Source organism: Uloborus diversus, chromosome 6 (genome assembly GCF_026930045.1).
Source record: "Uloborus diversus isolate 005 chromosome 6, Udiv.v.3.1, whole genome shotgun sequence".
NCBI classification, from domain to species: Eukaryota; Metazoa; Arthropoda; class Arachnida; order Araneae; family Uloboridae; genus Uloborus; species Uloborus diversus.
In genome coordinates this window covers 65,966,093-65,987,300 of record NC_072736.1, presented here as the reverse complement: position 1 = coordinate 65,987,300, position 21,208 = coordinate 65,966,093, and the positions used below count along the sequence as shown (strand labels likewise).

Here is a 21,208-nt window from a genome sequence, read left to right as displayed (position 1 = left end):
TAGAATAAGGGACATCTGGGCAAAAGAAAGAAAGCAGAATGATTTCAAAAAGGTGAAACTGTACATTTTAGTTTTATCATTAAAACATGTTTTTAAAATTAATTACACTTAATGTTGTGGTTTTTAGGGTTTCCTTGATGGGTATAATCCAGGGTTGGCAAAAACCCGGGTTTTTTTAAAAAAGCCCATGGACCCAGGGTTTTTTGGGTTTTTTTAAATAAAACCCAAAAAAACCCAACTAAAGTTGGGTTTTTTAAAAGAAATGTGGGTTTTTTTGTCTTTTTTTAGGGAAAATGTGGGGTACTTGTAGCATATTGTAGCATAAGTATATGGACAAAGTGCAAAAATTGTCTTCGAGTAAAAAAAGATGGAAAACTAGTTTAAATTCAGCGTTTTCTGAAGAAAAGTATACAAGACGAAAAAACCCAAGAATGGTGAAGTTTTAGATTTTTTAATTTTCATTATTACCAACAGTTAATTCAAAGTTACTTCTTGAGTGATAAAATCTATTGTTCGTTTTTAATTTTTTTTTTTTTGCATTTTACTTTATTGTATTTCATTTTGTTATGCAAAACTACTGTAGAACCTCAAGTAGTTAAAATCCCTTTTTACTGAATTCCAGCTTAATCAAGACATTTCTTTGAATTTTATGTTGCTCGTTGTTCTATTTCTGTGTACAGAGTAAGGAATATTGAACTTTTTCGTAAGATAATGAAAATACTGTACCTGTTCTGTTTTCTGTCGACCGTTTGTAAAATCTGTTTATTTCTAAAAAATATACCTTGTGTTTATTCGAGATTTGTGACGTGTTGGTTAGCAGAAAATAATTCACATGAAAGCCTTTTAACTAGATTAATTTCCTCTGTACAATCTACAAATATTGAGAAAATCAGACGTGACAGGACTTTGTCAAGATAATTTGATTTATTTATTGACCAGTTAAAGAAAAAAGTTAAATATATTTATTTAAAATCTTTGAAGTATTTTTTTTCATGCCGTTAAGAGCTACGAAATACTATTAAAGTTCAGAATTCATTTTTTATGTTCATTGTCTGTGGTGAAGAACAAATAAAAAAGAAGTTTAAATTGTAAAAGTATTTAAATTAATTAATTTTTTTAAAAACTTCTCAGAAAATTTAAAAAACCCAAAAGTGGGCTAAATAATGGGTTTTTTTAAATGGGTTTTTTCAAAAAAACCCATTGGGTCCAACCCAATTGGGTCCAATTCGGCCAACCCTGGTATAATCATACTCCCAAACTGAAAAAAAGGAGGTAGAAATAGGTTAATTTTATTTCATTTTATTATTTGTTTCCCATTTTTATTCATTAGATTTGCAAAGATAATGTGGGATTTTTTTCAAATGATAGATTGCACCAAGCTGTGAAGCTAAGGCCGGCTTTGCAACGAGCATGCTCCCATACGTCTCTTTTTTCACTAACATGAGAGAAAACTTAAAAGAACGAATGAGGCTGGTTCCCTTATTGTTGTAATTAGTGAAGAACCAATCTTAAAATTTAAGTTGGTCTTTGATCAATTCCACTCTGAGGCATTCTTCTCCTCTGCCAACCATTTGTTTACTTGTTGGTACCTGCGATTCGAGTAGAATGAAGTTACTCTTTTTATTAAGACAAACAAAGATGGTTCACATTTGCATTATATGATGGTGGAATTGAATACTGTCCCAGGGTATCGGTGGATACCTCATTTTTGTACAGAGCATCGAGCTCCATCTCTACAGATTTGGCTAGAACTTCGGGACTCACTACTGGGCGAAAAGTTATGGTAGCCAGGTCAATTCAACAGCGGTTTGTTTGAAAAATACCACACAGTTTTGTTTTTCTTAACCAGACATGGGAAAATGTGGTATAAAATCCACTAACTGGGTGAAGATACAGTATGGATCCAAGAGCTATTCCATTTTACTTTGGTGAGAAAAAAAGTTCTGAAGCCGAATATAAATTATTTGGACTTTGGTAATTTGCTCAAAGGAAATATTTTGAATGTTAGAGACAAAAACAGCAAAAAAGAGCAAGTAGATCCACATCCTTCTCCATCAACGATCATGGACTGTTGAGATGAACTTTTTTCGAAGGCAGTTCGGATAATGTTTCAATCTGTTTCTCTTATTTATTTATTTTTTCAATGCCTTTAAGTCCAAAAATAGGGAGCAACTATTTCTTGAGGTGTCGCTGATTACATGCTTTGGATAACTTTCTTCTGGGGCACTCTCATGTTGAGAAGCCAACTATGACCATATTGCTCTAGCACCCAGTCGTTCTGGTGCAACCGAACACAGAGACAAATGTCCCAGAGCCATTCCAGTTCTACAATAAAGTTTAACATGAACGCAATTCGTTAAACTCACCAAAGAAGCACACAGTTGAATTGTTATGTTACAAATTTTGGATTAGTTCTTTCAGGCTCTTCATTAGTTTCATTAGAATCTGTTCATTACACAAGTATGTTCACAAACTAAGTGAAAATTTATTGATTCGCAAAAACCGTGACATTTCTTTCCGAGTACATAAAAAATCTTTTGAATCCATTCCCTTTTTCAGAGTTATTTAGTTTACTTGTATTTATGAGCTAGCATTTTTTGCGTTGAAAACTAGAGCTGCTAAGTGAAAAAATGGAAGCTTTTTGGTTAATGTTTCCAAGTATATACCTATTTTCCATTCAACTTGAAGGATTTTTCAATTAGTGCAGTCTTTCAGTAATAATGCAGACAGTGTACAAGAAGGCCCTTTTCATTCTAGGTTTCTCGCTGCAGCTTTAAGTTTCATATGATGATTGATGAACCTGGACAGTTTCATTCTCTTTTGCAAAAAGAATGAGTAAACTCTCATTTTCATTTAATTTTCTTTGTTTCTCTGCTCGTCCGTCTTCGGATAATCGAAAGTCAGTGCAAAATCGTCTGATATCAAAAATATTCTCAATTCAAAATAAAACTCAGTAGGTAACTTTCCAGTTGAAAAACGAAATGCGGCCGAAAATTCATCACTGTGAAGTGTATAGATATGTAGGAGAAGGAATGTTTGCATTACCTACATAGGGCTCGCAACTATTGGACGATTTTTTTTTCTTCATAACCCAATTTTTCCCAGCACAGATAACTTATATCAACACATATTTGAGTCTTATTATATCATTCTTTGCTCCTTTTTTTATAATAGGATCTTTCATATTCTCTTGAGAATTGCTTTGTTTCATTTCTTCAAAAATCGAATTTTCCAATAATTTGTTTGTTTTGTGATTGTAAAATAACTATTGAAACTACAGACTTCATTTTTAGCTTGAATGAAAGCCAATTAAATTTACTGCAACAGTATATCAAGTTTTTTCTTGTGGGGTAGGAATTTATTTCGATATTTTATGTAAAATGTGATCAAAGCATATTTTTCTCATTTTTCGCAAAAAATTATTCACATTTGGTACAAAAAAGTTGATAGTTTAGGAATTAGAAAGGAAAAACTAAAAAAAGTTCAAAAATTTCGCAGTTTCTTGCGAATTATGCAGCGAGCACAGATTTTTGAAAATTGCAAACTTAGATTTACAGTACCCTAACTGACACAAACAACATCAGAAAAAAATCAGAACTACATTGTGCTTTGCGATTTAGCCCCTTTTTTTTCTATAATATGACTAGACTATTAGTTTTTTTTTAAAATCTAATGAAGTATGTACATTTTTATGCTTAAAAAATTACAATATATAGTAATGATTTATTACTTCTTAGCTATTGGGATCCATCTTACGATGAAGAACTACTTGAAGATAGGATATGTTTAAATTTATTATATGTCCAGGCTGTTAGTGATGTGGAAAGAGGATGGACACATACTGATAATGAATCTCGTAGAAAGTTAGTAGCTTTGCAAGCTCGTGGGTCCAAAAAAGAAGTAAGCTCTTAATATCTATATTTTCAAAGTTATTTGTACTGAATTTAGTTTGTCCAACGCCTGTCAGAGACTTTTTGGCCCTTCAACGTCAAACCTCCCTATATTGCTGAGTCAATTTGTTTGGCAGGGGAAGAAAGTCTTGGCAGATCTCCTCCGCGATCGCTGTAGCAGATTTAGCATTACTCGGAATGCAGCACGTGCAGGCCTGCTACTCTACACCCCTTTAATTTGTAAGAATATTAGTATTAAATTATTTCTATCTTCATGCTTTTTTTCCTATTAATAGGAGATGCAGAGGCAGAATGTCGGTTGCTGTTATATTCACTCTTTTTGTAAAAAGTCTGAGAGGTTAAATGAAATCAGACAAAATGCAATGAAATGGATAAAGTGAAAATCTGCTGATTTTGCTTATATCTGATGCAGTAAAAGCTTGACTATTAGTAAAGTCTTCAAAAAATATTCACCGTAGTAAAGGTACATTAAATTAAAAAGAAAAATTTAATGTGATTGCTCCAATATAAATCAAACAATTATCAAGAATTGCAAACAATGAAAATGAACTGGCATGTAAAAACTGGTCACAAAGACAGACTATTCTTATACAGTAGTATATAATAGAATTATGTTAAATAATTTTATATATATATATATATATATATATATATATAGTTAGTTTTTTATATTTTTATATGCTCTTGAAAATGCATTAATTGCTCTTCTAATAGTTATTACATTTTATTTTTAGTATCTTCAACTTGTTAGAACTTTGAAATTTTATGGCCATATTCAATTTCGTCGATGTATATGTGACTATCCTCAACCAAATACAAATGTCACTGTGAGTGCTGGAGGTCGTGAAATAATATTTCATTTTGATTCTGATCCTGTAAGTTTAGTTTTCATTTTTTGACATATGTTCTAGTTTCATATCAATTTTGATGCTATTAAAATTAAAACCGATGAATGATTGCTATAAAATAAAATATGTTAATATTTTTTCAATATGACTTTGTACCTTAAAAAATAATAAATTACTTTTGTTAATAAAATTAAGCGTTTATTTTGATAGTATCATTTTAAGTAATCTTTTGTTTCGCTTTACTACTTAGGCTTCTGAAAATAAAGCCTTTTTTAGAGTTACAAGAATTAAATGTTGGAGAATTACTACATCTGTAAGTATTGATTTCTATTATTCAGAGTATATTTTATCTTTTCCTGTCTCTTTTTTCTTTATATGTTTTCAAATTTATCATAAGCTTATCACCAATTTTACTGAAATAAACACATTTTGAATCAAAGGTGTTGCATATGGAAACTGAATATGATCATTTATTAATTTTTTTGTGGTTTGCATTGAAATTGGATGAAAAACTTCAAATTGAGTATATGGGTTAGAAATTGACTTAATGGGAGAAACAAAGAGTAGTTGCAATGGGTAATTATCTTCAATGAACTGATGTTTTAAGTGAGATTCCACAAGGTTCAGTTTCAGAGCCATTGTTGTTTATGATTTTTGTTGATGATTTTAGTAAAAGTGCTTTTTGGGAACTATAATATTTTTGGAGACAATATCAAATTTATAGGTTTTGTTGATAACAAAGAAAAAAATGGAAAAAGCTGCAAGAGGATTTAAATTATATTTACAAGTAGGCAGTTAAGTGGGGTATGTTGTTCAAGGTTGAAAAATGCCAAGTGCTTCTCATGAAAATAAGCCTGCAAGCTATTAGTTACAAGGATTTATCTTTAGCGAAAAATAAATTTTTGATCTGGATGTCTTAATCAGTCAGGACTTAAAATTTTGTCAGCAGTGCAGTGTGGCAAGTAATAAAGCCAACAAACTGTTGGGTTTATCAATACGTCTATTTCGCAAAACTCTAAGGAATTTCTTAGTACATAAGTTTTTTAAGACCTCATTTAAAGTATGCTGTTCAGTTTTTTGTCTCCTTATCTAGAATTATGCATTAGTTTATTGGTAAGGGTTCAAAGGAGAGCCCCAAGGCTTTGAAATTTAGGTTATAGTCTCAAATTTAGAACAAGGCTAGCGAAGGAAGCAAAATTTTCAAAGTTTCTCATGCTATAAAAAAGTTGTCTAAAATTTGTTTTTTTCTGACTTCAATTGAGAAGAATTCAAGTTGTCCCGAACCCCTCCCCCCCCCCATACCACCAAAGATCATCAAACTTTCAGTTTTAGGTATTCAACTTCGGAAAACTTTCTGGGGGTGTGCCCGCAAATTACATCATCAGCGATAATTTCTTCAATTTAGTTTTCAGGGCTTGGACTTCAAAAATATTTCAGAGAAGAGCTTCCAAAAGCTCCTCACCCTAACATCATTGAAAGTCAACCAAAATTACGTTTGTACTTCAGTTGAAAAGATTGCCAATCCTCTTAACGTTACCAAATATGGCCCACAATTGTGTTTTAAAATTTTAGTTTCAAAAATTTTCCGGGAATTGATCTCCGTCGTCTGAGACTGTATTTTTACAATTATAATTCTAAAAAATTCCGCCGCAGAGCACCCGCACCCCCCTCTCTACAACATAATAGAAGATAATTAACAATTGTATTTAAAAAGATTCAATTTCAAAAGCGGACCAGGGAAGCCAGGGTTTTGTTCACTGATTTTTTTTCTAATACAATATTTTCCGTTTCCTTTAACACTGGAGACAACTATTTGTTACAACAAAATATTTTTTGCCCATTTGAGCAATTAAATTTCTGCTTTGTGATGCATAATGAGTCTGTTACAAGAGCATCATGTTCTGAAACATTTTCAAACCAGTGAATTATAATTTTTTTTTCTTTTTACAAATGTTATTTCTTGTAAGCAGTGGCAACAAATAACATTCTAACTACAGGGGAAAATGTTTAGAGTGTAGTTTGTATAGAGTGACTGAAAAGAGCACTTCCCATTGGTTTTATGTATTCAAGTGCTACATTTGATTCATGTCAAACAATTTTTGTTTGTCAATTTTTGTATAACTTTTGACAACTTCCAACCGTCATTAGATCTGAACACTGTTTGATTTGAGAGTGCACTAATAAGGTGAGAACGGAATATAATTCAAAGAATAACTTTAGAACAATCAATTATTTTTCTCCGCCCCCCCCCCTCACTTTTATATTTACTTGGCTTTTTAGTTTTGCTGGGTTTCGCATCTATGGGCTTTTGGTGTGGTCTTTTCAATATTCTTCACTTTCATTATTATTATGTCTTTTAAATATATATTTATGCTCTGTATCAGCTTCTGTATTTATTTTTCTAGCTTTCTGATTCCACAGAGAATAGTCATGCATCTCCTGTAAAGCTAAAATTAGAGCTGTCATTTGAATATTTAATGAGTAAAGACCACTTGAAATGGATTTGCATCAACAGTGACCAAGTATGTTTGTTTCTTTTCTTATTTAGCATGCAGGCAAAAGTGTATTACTTATTCTCTGTTTTCCAACAATTATCTTCCCCCAATTTTTGAGTCTAAATTTATTCAATGAATTGATAGAGCCAAAGAAATTATTTTTTTTCTGAACAGAGTAAAATTTAAAAATTTCAGATGATAGTGGGTATAGTCTCTGGTTGATTGCCCGCTCATTTCCTCGAGAAATTAAGTTGCTTAGAATCTCTTTATCTTGATGAGTCTTTTCCTTTTTTTAGTCAACTATTCTTTACTTTGTGCAATGATAAATAAATAATTTATTGATTTAAAGGTTAGAATTACTGCCCCTTAGCTGAAGCTAAAGTTAAGCTATGAGCAACTACAGTCGGATCCCGATTTAATGTTAATTCATCAGGACCAAAATTGCTATACGTTAAATCTGGGTTCTTTGTAATATCAGGGTGTCAAACAAATTTGAAAAAAATGCACTTACCTTATCTAAAAGCCCCAATATGCAACTGTTCAATAATATCCATCAGGCTTGGAGTCGATTATGAGAAATTGTAATTGATTATGATTATGATTATAATCCTCTGCTAAATAGTAATTACAATTACAGTGATGATTCCAGTCGATAAAAATGTAATCGACTATGTTATCGTATGCGGATTACAATTTTGATTATGATTACAGCCTCATTCATGCCACATACTCATATTTGCTGTAACAATGTCATAATTAAAACTTAAGATTGTGCTTATGATATTATAGAGATGATTTCAATGATGATTGCAACTATTGTGTTGTATTGATTTGAAGATTTTAACTATTATTATTTATTTATTTTGAATTATGGCGTTGTTGAAGGAAAAGAACCAAATATGAAAGATGGGCACATCTACATAACTTAATAAAGTAGTAAAATAATAAAGTAGATCCTTACATAACACTACATTGTGTATATTGTATAGAGGCGTAATTACACCCACATCCGAATGTATATGAAGTTCATACTATATTAGACATTAATTGTTCATTGTTATTTTGCATACAACCATAGTTTTAAAAGTTTATAATTTCTGAAAATTGTGTTCTATAGTCTGTTTTAATCTAACTTAGCACTAGAAGAAAAGGCAGGAGATGTGCTACTCCTCGTTGAGAAGTAGTTCTCATAAAAGGCTGTAAATTGAGAAATGATTTGACAAAATAGAGAATGTGTGTGGTCAAGACATATAGTTGAAGCTATTATGTGTTAAATATATTTAACTTGTAAGTATTTGGTTACGAAAGGAAAATCAAACCACCGTAACTCAACTTCTGTCTTGGCGACAACTTGAGTTTTCAAGGTTAAATTTGGCTTTTTCCCCTTAGACTGCAAACCCCAGAACTTGCTTCTTCCCATTAGTATCGCCCGGAGAAAAACATCTGCTTGTCATTATGACTCTTAAATGAACATCTCCTGATTGTGCTCAAAGTATTTCCATCTAGTCAGTTATCATTTATTGCAGGGTAGCGACAGATCAGGAAAATCAGGGAGATCAGGGAATTTTGAAAAAATAATCAAAAATCGGGGAAAATTGATTTTATGAAGATTTTTTTTTTTTTTTTTTGCATTACAAAATTAAGTACCCTACGAATTTTCCGCCAATTATCTGTTCAAAATAAATAAATAAATAGATAAATAAATAAATAAAAAATAAATAAATAAATAAAATTAATGAGGTGCGATTATACACTGCCGCATATTTGTGCACTTTTTTCCTCAACGTCAAAGTATTGAATCTTATTAACCACAGGATGAAATTCCTAAGATTGCTTCAGTGTCTGTTAGGTTGTTTAGTTTACCCAGCTTGAAATTTCCTTTTACGCTTTCAATGCTACGTAAAATAAACAATCATACAGGCAAAGAGGAAACCTTCATTAATGCCTTAGCTCCTTTGCCTTTATTTCCATTGTCTCGAAGTAATTAGCATACTGTAATCACAATTTCACTAAGAAATCTTTGGTTTTTGAATTAATACTATAAAAGCTTAAAAGTTATTATTTCTTCGCGTTTTTAATTTAATTGCTAAAATTGAACTTTCAATTAAAAAAACTTTGTTTTTTGCCATTATACTTTTTGTTGTCACCTCAAATTATAAAGGTTTTCTTTTCTTCAGACTTAAGTGATTCTTTTACTTTATAACCAAGTTGTATTCTTCTTTTAAATATTTTGAAATGAAGTAATTGCTTTTTTTTTTCTTGCATTTCAAAGTTGTTTGTTATAAAAGCAATCTAAGATTCTCTTTCGTTACATACTGAAATAATTTGAAATAGAGTTAACTTGTTCACTTAAGTAAATATCTTTATTTTTTTATTGTTAAAATGCTGCATTCATTCATTAAAACCTATGTTCTTGATTAGAGAAAAGCTCCCTATGAATGGATGTCAAATGGTTTCATCTGTTTTGCATAAATATGTCAATTAGTTATATAAAAACAACTACATTACTTCTATTCTTTCACTATTACTTGTTATTTTTGCAACAATTATTAGACTGTTTGAAAACTTAATTCAAAATAATTTCAATTACTTTTTAGTTCTATCATAAATACACATATGTTTTTAAGAGTGATTTTAATAGTTTCTTAAAATTCTTATGCCAAGTGGTTTGTGGAAGTTTTTTTAAATTTTCTATAATCTTTCCATGTAAAAAATTTAATATAGTGTTTTGCAGGGGGGGGGGGGTTCCACCAAAAAATTAACTTGATATGCTTTTTTTAACCATTTTATTAAAAAAGTAACATTTTTTTAAAAATATATCTTTAGTTCAACAACTTTACACAACTTAAAACATTTAAAATACTGCATTTTATACAAACATACAATGCATTTCAAGCAGGGTTGGCAGGTTTCTGCCGAGGCGGTAAAAACCACTGGTAGAAACCGGTTAAAACCGGAATGGCAAAAACGCCTTTCTGCCACATTTATGGCAGAAACTGGCAGAAACTCAAAAAATGACATAAGTGCAACTCCTGATATACAATAGAAAATGTATAAGAAAAATAATTAAATATTAACCCAAATACAATTTATTTACAACACTACCACCATTCCAAATCAAATTTTACATTGTTTCCCCACTGCAGCAGCCTCTAACAAAATAAAAGTTTTGACGCTGTTTCTAAACCTAACCAATTTCTCAATTTGTAGTGCACAAAGGAGAAATCTGAGAAGATTCTTTCAATCCCAGCAGAACTAGCTGGCATTATCCTCAAAGAACAAGCAAGATTCACATAACTTTCATCTATAGCACATTTTTTCAAACTGCACCACCATGCGGTATTTGGAGTAGTTGTTACCACGTGATTGGAAAAATAGGTTTTGGGAAAAGGGGCCGATTTGTTTTGTAAAGCAATGGTATAAGGTACATAATCAGGGTTAATATTTGTGAGTAAAGTGCGGGCACTTTCTTCTTGATTACATGATAAATTTACTCCCAAATAAATTGGATGGAGCATATAGGCGAGTAAATGATTATCAGTAACTGCTTGATTAAGCTCTTTTAGAATAGCTTTGTTCAGTTATATTAAGTGTAAAAGGAGAAGTTCTTGAATTTTAGAGTTTAATGAAATAAAACAAATCTGTATTTATTTAAATATTTGATATATATATATATATATATTACACTTTAAATTAAATGCAAACAAAATAATTATAAACAACAAACTGAAAAATTTGTTACTTACAACATTACAAGGATAAAATTTCTAACGCATAGCAATTTCAACTATGATAAATTTTACTTTGCTTTGGAAATGTCAGTTTTGTTATTTAACATATTTTTACACTAATTATTAAATAACTATTATATTAAGTTTTTGCAATGACGAAATGAAGTTATATTTTTCATTTTACTTAATTGCCTGTCATTAAGTAATTACTAGAGCTATTAAAAACGTTTTCTAGTTTTTGCCAGTTTCTACCAGTTTCTGCCGGTTTTTACCGGTTATAACCGGTTATAACCAGTTTCTGCCACTGGCAGGGCAAAAACCAGTTTCTGCCGGCAAAAAGCCAACCCTGATTTCAAGTAGAGCAAAGAAAGAAAACCATTATCATTGGTAACTTAAATCAGGCAAATTTGGTGAACTTAATCAGGGAAATCAGGGAAAAGTCAGGGTACTCTTTTTTACAGTTCCTGTCGCCACCCTGTATTGCTTTCCATCGTTATTTCCAAGAATATATTTTTAAAAACAGTTTCCGTGAGTAGGGAATAAAAAATGAAATGAAAAACGTTAGTTTTCAAATATTTACTTGCTGCAATTGCAAATGAATCTTCTTTTTTTTTAACAAAAACTTGAGATTTATTACATGGTGCTTGCATTTTTTACAAAATAAACCCGTACTTCAAGAGAAAAAATCAAGAACACCCGAATTTTTTTTGAATGTAATGAATAATTGTTTTGTGAAAAGGTACATTACAAATCCTTGTTACAGCAAAAGTCGTTTTTTGGGGGAGGGGGGGGGGCGTTTTACTTGGTATCATAAGAAAAATGAATTTTTTTAAGAAAGATTAAAAAGTTGTTAAAAAAGAAATTATATATTTTTAAAGCATTTATCATTATAAATCAGTTTATTTGCAGCACAAATGTATGTCTCGCAAATATCGCTAGTGAGTGTTCATGGCGGCATACAAACCAAAGCTTCTCCAATTCTGTGTATTAGCCATTCTCAATACTACGATTAGGAATGCATGAGCAAAAATAGTGCAATAATAATTTTCCCTTAAAAAATTGTATTTTTCAAAAAATGTTTTTAAATTTTTTTCAGGCCATTTTAATAAGCGTATGTCTTCAAGGTATGGTTGATGAATTGCTTCTAAAGCGACAGGGTGGCAACAAGATAGTTCAAAAAAATGAAAGAACAGGCCGACGTGGGTCTTGGAACTACATGAAACGAGATGGCAGTAGTCATCAGATTTCGTCTTCTGTTGGCCGATCAGTATCTACTGATGGCATCGTAAATTCTACTGTGGTAAGCTGTCAATATCTTTGTGGTAGATTACATATTTTTATTTCCTATTTACAGTTGAAAGGGTAGTTGGCTGATTCATTGACATTCACATGTGTGTTAACTTTGTCCGTTTGTGTGTTTTGTGGTATTACTCAAGTTTCATTGCTATCAAAAAGTGAGATACGCGGACTGTTTCCTGTTTTATTCATTGGCATTATGCTGGAACCAAAATATGATTTATTTCACTTCTGTTACCTAGTCTAAGTATTAACTCATTTAAGATGGTAAATTCAGAATTTAAGGTTGGGACATTTAATTTGAAGCTTTAATGGGAGAGGTAGGGTATCAAAAAATTCACTTTTTTTACGAATTTTTTTTATATATTTTTTTAGAAAATGGTTTTATTAAATTTCATAAAACCTTTTGTGCCCTATTATGTATGGTTTAAGAAAATATTCTATAAATTTTTGATCAAAAAGTATTCACCGACAAGCCGGTGACAGAGCTTTTCCCAGAGCACCTTTGGAGAAAGATGATTTGCAGTGTTCACTGTATCTTAGCTGACGTCTGAAATATATTTCTTTATATTTCAAGGTATTAATTAATCCCCCCCCCCTACATTCTCATATGTTTTTTGTTTTACTTTTTTGGCATCCATTGGAAGTTACAAAGTGCTATTTTTCACGAAAAATTCTGCTATTTTGTTAGTAAAAAACACATTTAAAAAAAAACTGATACTTAACATGGGGGGATGAGGGGAATTATATGTAGAAAATTGTGTACAAAATTTGAAATGGATCAGTCGATTGGTTTTGAAATAGAGAGAGCACCGACTTTGAAAAAGTGGTTTTGAGAAAAATGTTTTAGAAGCTAAAAGGAATCAATTCCAGCTCCATAAAAAACAATCCTGGTAGCAGCTTCGATTTCCTAGGCTTTTTCTTTTTTCATTATTTATTTATAGTATATATAACTAACCTCAAGTAAGCAGCACTGACATTCTGAGCGTCAGCAGCTGTCAGAACAACTGCATTCTTCGGCAGCTGTCGAAGCTACAGTTTAAAGGAGCAGAGACTGAATTCTTTATAACTTTGAGAATGTTGCTCAAAACGGCTTGAAATTTTGGGAATATATTTTTGAAATGTTTAGCTACAAGACGAAACAAAAAAGAAAAAATCACTTTTTTGAAACTGCAAAACCCTACCCTCCCCTTCCTTAAATAGCACTTAATGCCTCATTGTTAAGTACCATCATATTTTCAAATAATGTGCCACAGACTGCTGAATGTTAACATTCACATTCAGCAGTCAACAAGAATCCTACTCACTAACTCAAACTCTGCCAGCGACTAATGCTATTAACAGACAAAAAAAAATACACACATGCACAGGAAAGTTCAAGGTTGGTTCTAGCATGCATGCCGCATTCATTTCCTTCAAGTTTTAACAGAAAAAAAAGAAAGCAGTTGGTCACTTTTCTAACACTGTGTATGTCTTATGAAAATCCTCATATAAATAATAGCTGATGCTTGAGTAACCCAGGTATTTCAACAATGAAACCTGCGCCACAGCATGATAATTTGATGATATGTTTCGGTAATGTTTGACATGCAGGGAAGGGCTTTATTGTGAGAAGGCTGAACTCAATCTGGCGCCTTGACTGTTTTACTGGTAAGACTGTGTCATTTAAGGAGAATGAACATACAAAAAAAAGGTTAAGAATGAACTCTACCTATTGGAGTTTAGGGTTAATCCACTAGAGTAAGGGTTACAATTTGAACTGTCAAAATATCACCAAACAGGCAATGGCTTCGTTCAAATTTAGAAGCAATTTTCACCCGTCATACCTTGATGGGCGGCTTTCTAGTTTATAATAAAAAGTATCAAAACAATGTGAAATCATCATGTCAAACATGAGTGTAAACTCTGTCACAAGGACTGCCGGTCATCCAAATGGCCCAAATTAAAAAATTTTGTTTTTAAGATTTGTTTTAAAAAATGGCAACGCCACTCGTGGCATTTTGATAATGTGCACTTTTTTTATATTTGTGGGAAGTTAAACATCATTTTCAAGATACATGCCCTGTTTTTTACATGGCTTGCAGAAAACCAGTAAAATGCAAATATAAACAAATTTTGATAACTTACTATACTCGGATAAACTTATTGATAATTTTACAGTAGGTGTATGTGAAAATGTTTTCAAAAATGGCCTAATTATTCACCTTTTAATAGTGATTTGTGAGTTGGAGTGCCAATTTTCTTCATAGCTTTTATTGAAACATATGGCTGGCTCAAAGACCTTGGATGATAAAAGTGTGGGTTTCTTTATACAGTAGACCCTCATGTTACGTTCCACGGAAATGCCGCGTAAATCGAAATCGCGTAAACTGAGACCTAATACTAGTGTTACAATAAGGGTTTGGTTCCATAGATAACAAAATACTTCATTTTAGTGACAACAAATTGTATAATAAGTTTAATGCGTACTTATATTGACTTTTGTGTACAACATGTATAAAGAAAACATAAATTAATTTCGTGTCATGTTTATAAAGAGGAGCTGGCAATGATAGTTGTTTGGCAGTCATTAAGAGTTTTTCTCTGTAATTCTTTGAAGAGCATTAATTCATCCATGATCACTTGCGTCATTTCCATGATAGAATCTTCCTTCACTAACGAACCAGAAAGATCATTTCTATTGTCTAGGAATGGCTCAAAATTTTCAATGTGACTGTTTTTGGTTGTACGTCACCGATGTCGGTGTCCTCGTTGGTTTTGTCCTCCTTTGTCACTCCTAAAAGCTCTTCTTCCAGGAGTGAAGGACAGGAAACTTCCCTTCTGTGAGTTTAATAACTTTACTTCTTGAAATAGCTCAGGAACCAATTCCAAAAAATGTCTCCAGTGGCCCAAGCTCGATTATTAGCACGCCAAAATGCAGTTGATTACACGTAATCTGCAATCTTTAAGAGTTTGGATTTTGAAAGAGGGGAAAATTTTATCTGTTTGCACTGTCGCAGTCGCGTTAAACCGAAACTCATCCGCGTAAAATAAACCTGCATAAAATAAGGGTCAACTGTAATATTTATTGTGTTTTTTATTTTTAAAAATTAGGGTGTGCAAGCAATTTTATTTAATTTTTTTTTAATTAACAGATTAAAGTAAAATTCTTTGTACTCAATCATAATTTTAAAAGTTTTGTCCAAGATGATTGAAACATTTAATTATTTCACTATAACTTCAGCAATGAAATATGTTAAATGAGAGAGATGTAAAATTAAGCCATAGATAAATATTTGTATTACTTTCATGTAATTATCTACCTCTGTTTTCTTAGTTAGTCATATCTAAATTCTTTTTATAATGTAAAAAGTAATTTTAATTTATTGATTTAACACTACACTGTATCGGTTATAGGTTAATGCGGTTCATTGATCATAAATCAGTCTTATAATTTGAATATATTTTTTACTTAAGTGTACATTATGCTCCTAACATTTTAAATATGTCATTCTCATGCCCCACAAAAACACAATTACAAAAATGTAATAAAATACATTTAATAAAACTCTGGTAATATCTTAATAGAATTTTCAATTTTGGTTTTGAAACTTACATACTCCAAATTTTCCCTTACTTTTAGATGCATTCATTTTCTCCTCAGCTTCTTGTGATTAATCAAATCATTTTTAAAATTTCACTATAAAATTTTACTTGTAATGATTAACTCATTCAACCTTCTACAAATTGTTGCCTCAGAGCAACAGTAAAATATTTTAATATTATTTCTGGGATTAGATATCTTACTGTTGCTCTGAGGCGACAAAATACTTTTCAGTAACTTTTTATGAATGAAGAAATGTATTGTTGTTTGTTATAAACATGACTCATGTTATAAACTTTTTTTAGAGAGAAGATTCTAGTAATTTGATAGGAAGATCAAAAGACCAAGTGCGGAGAATTGCAGTATGTTATTCTTGCTTACAAATTTGATTAAAGTAACCGCTCATTACTTTGCGCCCTGTTATATTGTTTACTCAGATATATCGCATTTTTCCTTTGTCAAAAACTTACCTTTAAAAAACATGTTGCATTACATTTGACATTGCAGAAAAAAAAGTTTTATTCCTCAGAAAAAAGTATTTTTTCTATTTTTCATCTATGATTAAAATTGATGTGTTTTCTTTGCACTTCATTCGTTGCAGTTTAAGCCTGAGCTTTTGATTTGTATTCCACTTAAAACAATAGCAGTATTTTTGTTATTTTTTAATTTCAGAAGGACAATTGTTAAACTGATTTGTAAGTCAACTGATTCAATATTTTTTATAACCTCCGTTATAACGCGTTTTCAGATATATTGCGCTTTTTTTTTTTTTTTTGTGTCTCCAGACAAATGCCATATAATGAGGTGTTACTGTATTAAGTTATTTGAATGAAATATATTTTTTATTTTCTGTTCCCTTTTTTTCTTGTTTGTACGATTGAAATCATTCACTATTACTTGAAACAGGTTGTATGTCATGGTTGAAACATATGTCAATTTAAAAAAACATTTTCTACCTTGAAACATCTGATGAATTCCGTTTTTTTCTCTTGTATATATTTGAACACATCAAATTTTATAAGAAATATTTCTAATAAAGAAGCAATTTGCATCTATCACATCATTTGACGGGTGATTTTATAGTAATACTAATAACAAATTAATAAATAATGATTCAATGTCTTGTGAAAATTCTGAAATAAAATTTCATTAAACCATTTATTAATGGCTGAAATGTTGCTCCAGCATAACATAATGGGTTTATTCAATTTATGTATTTTTTCTCTTTCAGGGGAAATTTTCATCGAAGCATGGTTCGAAGAATGGTCCATGTCCCCCCAAGCCTCTTGTTGAAAATGATGCTTTTGAAGGCATTGGTGATGATGATCTATGAATATTTTTTGAGCTTCGGCATTGCATAAGCACAGAGTGACAGCTGAAATCTTCCAGAAAAATATTTTTCAGTGTTGGATACAATGTGACTCTCTCATAGTTTGAGACAGCAAGTGATCTAAAGAATCTTTTAACATTTCCTTTTTAATAATATAAACGAATATTTGAAATTAAACAAATATATATATCATTTGTTTTTAATCAGAAGGGTCAAAGTAAAAAGCCAGGCTTTTCTTGGCTTGTTTAAACTCCCTGACAAAATCCTTTTAGAGGCAATGATTTTTATGTGATGATGCATGATACGAGAGAATGAAAGTTGTATTTAAATAACTTGTTTTCATTTTAAATTCATGTTTATGATTGTTATTAATGCAATAGAGCGTTTTGAATGCACAATTGTGTTGAAAATGGCACACTTTGTTTTTTACTTCCGTTTACATAATAAAGGAAGTATTGTATTCGCCAAAAAATTTTCTCTCAAAAATTGGCCTTAATTTCCATTTTGCTCGCCCCGAATGAATATTGAGTTTTTTTTTCAACCCGACCCCACGTGGACACATTCCTAAGAACATATAGACACCCTCCCGAAATAACCATTTTGACAATACCTGAATTAATTACAATGAGTTTTCTCGTGACCTCTGTATGTGCATATGTATCTTGCATATCTGGAAAAAGGTATGTCCTAGAAAGTTGAAATTTGGTACATAGACTCCTAGTGGGGTCTTGTGCCTCTCACTTTTTGGTTGCATTTAGATGTCCCAAAGGGTGTCTTTTACACAAGGTCGCCAACTTGACGACAAATTTGACTGTTTTTTTTTCTTTTTTTAAATAATCTGGTTTCAATTTTGCCATATTTAGAGAGCAAACCATTGAATCACATTAAAATGGCCAATGTTGGGAAAATTTATCTGTGTAAAACATTTTTTCTTTTTTGCTTTGGTTCGCAACAAACTTGGGGTGAAAATATTTAAAGTGTTTCTTTGCTTACTCCAAAGCACTATTATCATTAAATTGGAGTAAAAGGAAGTCATATGATGTACACATCTGCTTGTTTTTTATACCAAGTATCAGTTCTAAGACAAATAATAAATAATAATTTTAATCGTATCGTCTTGTTTTAATCATATTATTGATTGATCAGTGGATGAATCCAAATGTGAAACATGATAGGAGGAAACATCATTAATGCTAAAATTGGATAATGTTTCGTGTTGAGTGTCTATTTTAGTGCGATTAATGAATTCTTCTTTAGTTGGAAAAAACTAGTTTTCTGAGAAGCTGGAATTTGCGGATTAGAAGAATTAAACAAGTTTTAGCATAAAGTTGAATAAATACCTTTGTGAAATGCGGGATTTTTTCAAAAATTGCAGATTACTGCAGACACGTGTTTCTGGGTTACAAGGAACACCTTTTTCAATGCAAAATAAGTGAGCTTATGGTTCGTTGGTTTGATTGGGATTTTTGGCACAAGTGTCTTGATATGCAACACTGCTCCAGAAAGTTGTTAAAATGTAGAAAGAAGAGTCAAAAAAGTGAGTTTTGTTAAGGAGCAAAGGACATAAAACTTCTAGAATTTTGAAAAATTAGTCAAAATAGAAACGTAAACGAAGTTTTGAATTTTGAGTGACGAGCCAATTGAAATATCGCAGAAACAATTTTTCGAAATAGAAAAAATGTAAACAAAACAATGACAGGACAAAAACAAGGATATAAGGACGAGCACTTAATTAAAGACAAAAATGTCCCCTAACAGTTCCTTCAAAGATGTATGAAGCTGATTGAAAAATTTAAAACGAACATGAATGAAATTTGGACAAACGGAGAGGATATGCAACACTGTCTAATCGACATTGCATGTATTGCATATTGGAGTATATTCGTGGCAAAAGAGATGTTTGTGGGTGAATTTCATAATGCTGGTATGAAGATAGGCTATATAAATTGCAAATTATTTATATAAAATTTATATATTATTAATATAAAATCAACGCTCATTCATAAAAACATATTTTTAGGCAAACTTAATTTCTCAAATAGAAATACAATCTAACTGCAGCTAAAACCAATTGAAATGCTCATTATTCAAACATTAGAAAGAATGAAAACTCCTCTCTTTAATGGCTTGGGTGGATTTATTTTCTCTGATATTATTTAATACCTGCTCTTCCTCGCTACAAATACTACAGGACACCCAGGCTTGTTTGTGAACGATCTTTTAATTTCCTTTTTGGAGTTGATATACTTAAGTCAAAATGAGCTGATGCCACTCTCTTAAAACATTTTTCTGGAATTAATTGAATCTGGACACAATTGTAATTTTTCCTCTTAATAATTCGCATATTTCCTACTTCAAAAGGTTCTCTTTTACTTTCAAACCCTTTTTATCCCCAGATCTGCAAGTTATTGGGTATAAATAATAGCTATCCTCTTTATTTTAAAAGATTACAAACCTTACTTAACATAATTTAGTGATGAAATGTAGTCTGGAGCTACTTGAACGCTGGGCTCAAGTAGCCCCATTTTAAGGTAACCAGTGCACTTTTACTAACTTATATTAGTTCCTGTGTTAATTATATAGCTATAACCTTAAAACACTGTTATTTTATTAAGAAATAGAATGCAAACATAACACTATCTTTACCTTGATGATAGCAGATGTTTCTATGAACTTACATGTGAAAGTTTGCAGACACAAAAATTAACTGTTTAGACAACTTACAATCAATACCTCAATCCGAAAAAGACAAGAATACTAGAAAGTTTGTTTCATGATACAGCCTCTGCCTTGTACTGCTACCTGTCATGCAGAAGGTTTTTAAAATCATAACATTGAATTTTATAGGACCAGGACGGATTTTAAACACTTCTTTCTCATGGTTTCAAGTAGCCCCTGGAGGCTCAAATGGCCCCAGTTTATGGTACCCCCCCCCCCCCCACACTGCCTCTTTCATTTTTACTTTCTTCTATATCTAATATATAGAAGAAAGTATTGGATTCGTGCAAATTTTCGAATTTCGAATTTTGACGGATTCGAACGTTTTGAGGTGTGCTGAGTCCATTTCGACCATTTTTGGAAAATGTCTGTCTGTCTGTGTGTATGTGTGTGTGTATGTATGTATGTGTGTGTGTATGTATGTGTGTCACGTCTGTGTGTGACCAGTTTTTTGTGGCCGCTCTACAACAAAAACTACCGCATGAAATCGAACGAAATTTTGTACACATATGTGCCCCTATGTGAACTTGTGCCCATTAGTTTTTGGCGCGAATTCCTCCAAGGGGGGTGGAGCAATGGGACGTTTTTCAAGTTACGCGTGCTTGCTATTCCTCAGGAAGTTACTGGCGGAATCAAACAAAATTTGGTCCATATGTTGGTATTAACAGGAACAGGTGCTGATTCAATTTTGGTGTCAATAACTCAAACGGGGGTTGAGCTGTAGAACGTTTTTTTGTCGTCAATTGTGACTGCTGTATCTCAAGAAATAATGAACGGAATGAAAGAAAAATTTATCGGCAAGTAGCCCTTAGTGGGTATAAGAACTGATTTTATTTTTGTGTCAACAGCTAAAAGGGGGGTAGCGCAATCACCCGTTCTTTTTTTCCATTTTGAGTGCCCTATCTCAAGAAGTAATGCTACGTTCTGGTTGAAATTTGGAATATATGTGAATCCATATGTAAACAGGCTTTGGTTCTATTTTGACGCCGATCGCTCCAAGAGGTGATGATTTTTTTTTTTTTTTTTTTTTGCGAATAAAAATATTTTTATTAATGCAACAATAAGAAAGATATATCGTAATAGATTGTCGTCTGCGTATTTCTCGTGATTTTAATTGTATGGAAATGATAGGAAATATTATCTCAATGATTTAAAATTTTTAACTGTTGCCATCTTATGTTTGTTAACAAATAAAATATTTGTAATTCATTCAAGCAAGGCTTTTAAAATAACTTTCAATTTTCGCTCTTTGCTTTGCTTTTGCAATAATTCAGACATTGGGATAGTCGTCAAGTT

The 21,208-nt window shown here is 31.6% G+C and overlaps 1 protein-coding gene across 1 annotated transcript in view; it reads left to right on the top strand.

The window, feature by feature from the left end:
• Positions 1 to 18,250, top strand: part of LOC129224488 (sorting nexin-17-like) — a 47,318-nt gene extending 29,068 nt beyond the window's left edge. Inside the window, exons 6-12 of the mRNA XM_054858947.1 lie at positions 3,738 to 3,900; positions 4,646 to 4,786; positions 5,010 to 5,072; positions 7,165 to 7,281; positions 12,082 to 12,285; positions 16,170 to 16,226; positions 17,096 to 18,250. Coding sequence (XP_054714922.1) covers positions 3,738 to 3,900; positions 4,646 to 4,786; positions 5,010 to 5,072; positions 7,165 to 7,281; positions 12,082 to 12,285; positions 16,170 to 16,226; positions 17,096 to 17,197 — 847 coding nt within the window. The 3' untranslated portion in view covers positions 17,198 to 18,250. The remainder of the gene's footprint in view (positions 1 to 3,737; positions 3,901 to 4,645; positions 4,787 to 5,009; positions 5,073 to 7,164; positions 7,282 to 12,081; positions 12,286 to 16,169; positions 16,227 to 17,095) is intronic.
• The last annotated feature ends 2,958 nt before the right edge of the window (positions 18,251 to 21,208 follow it).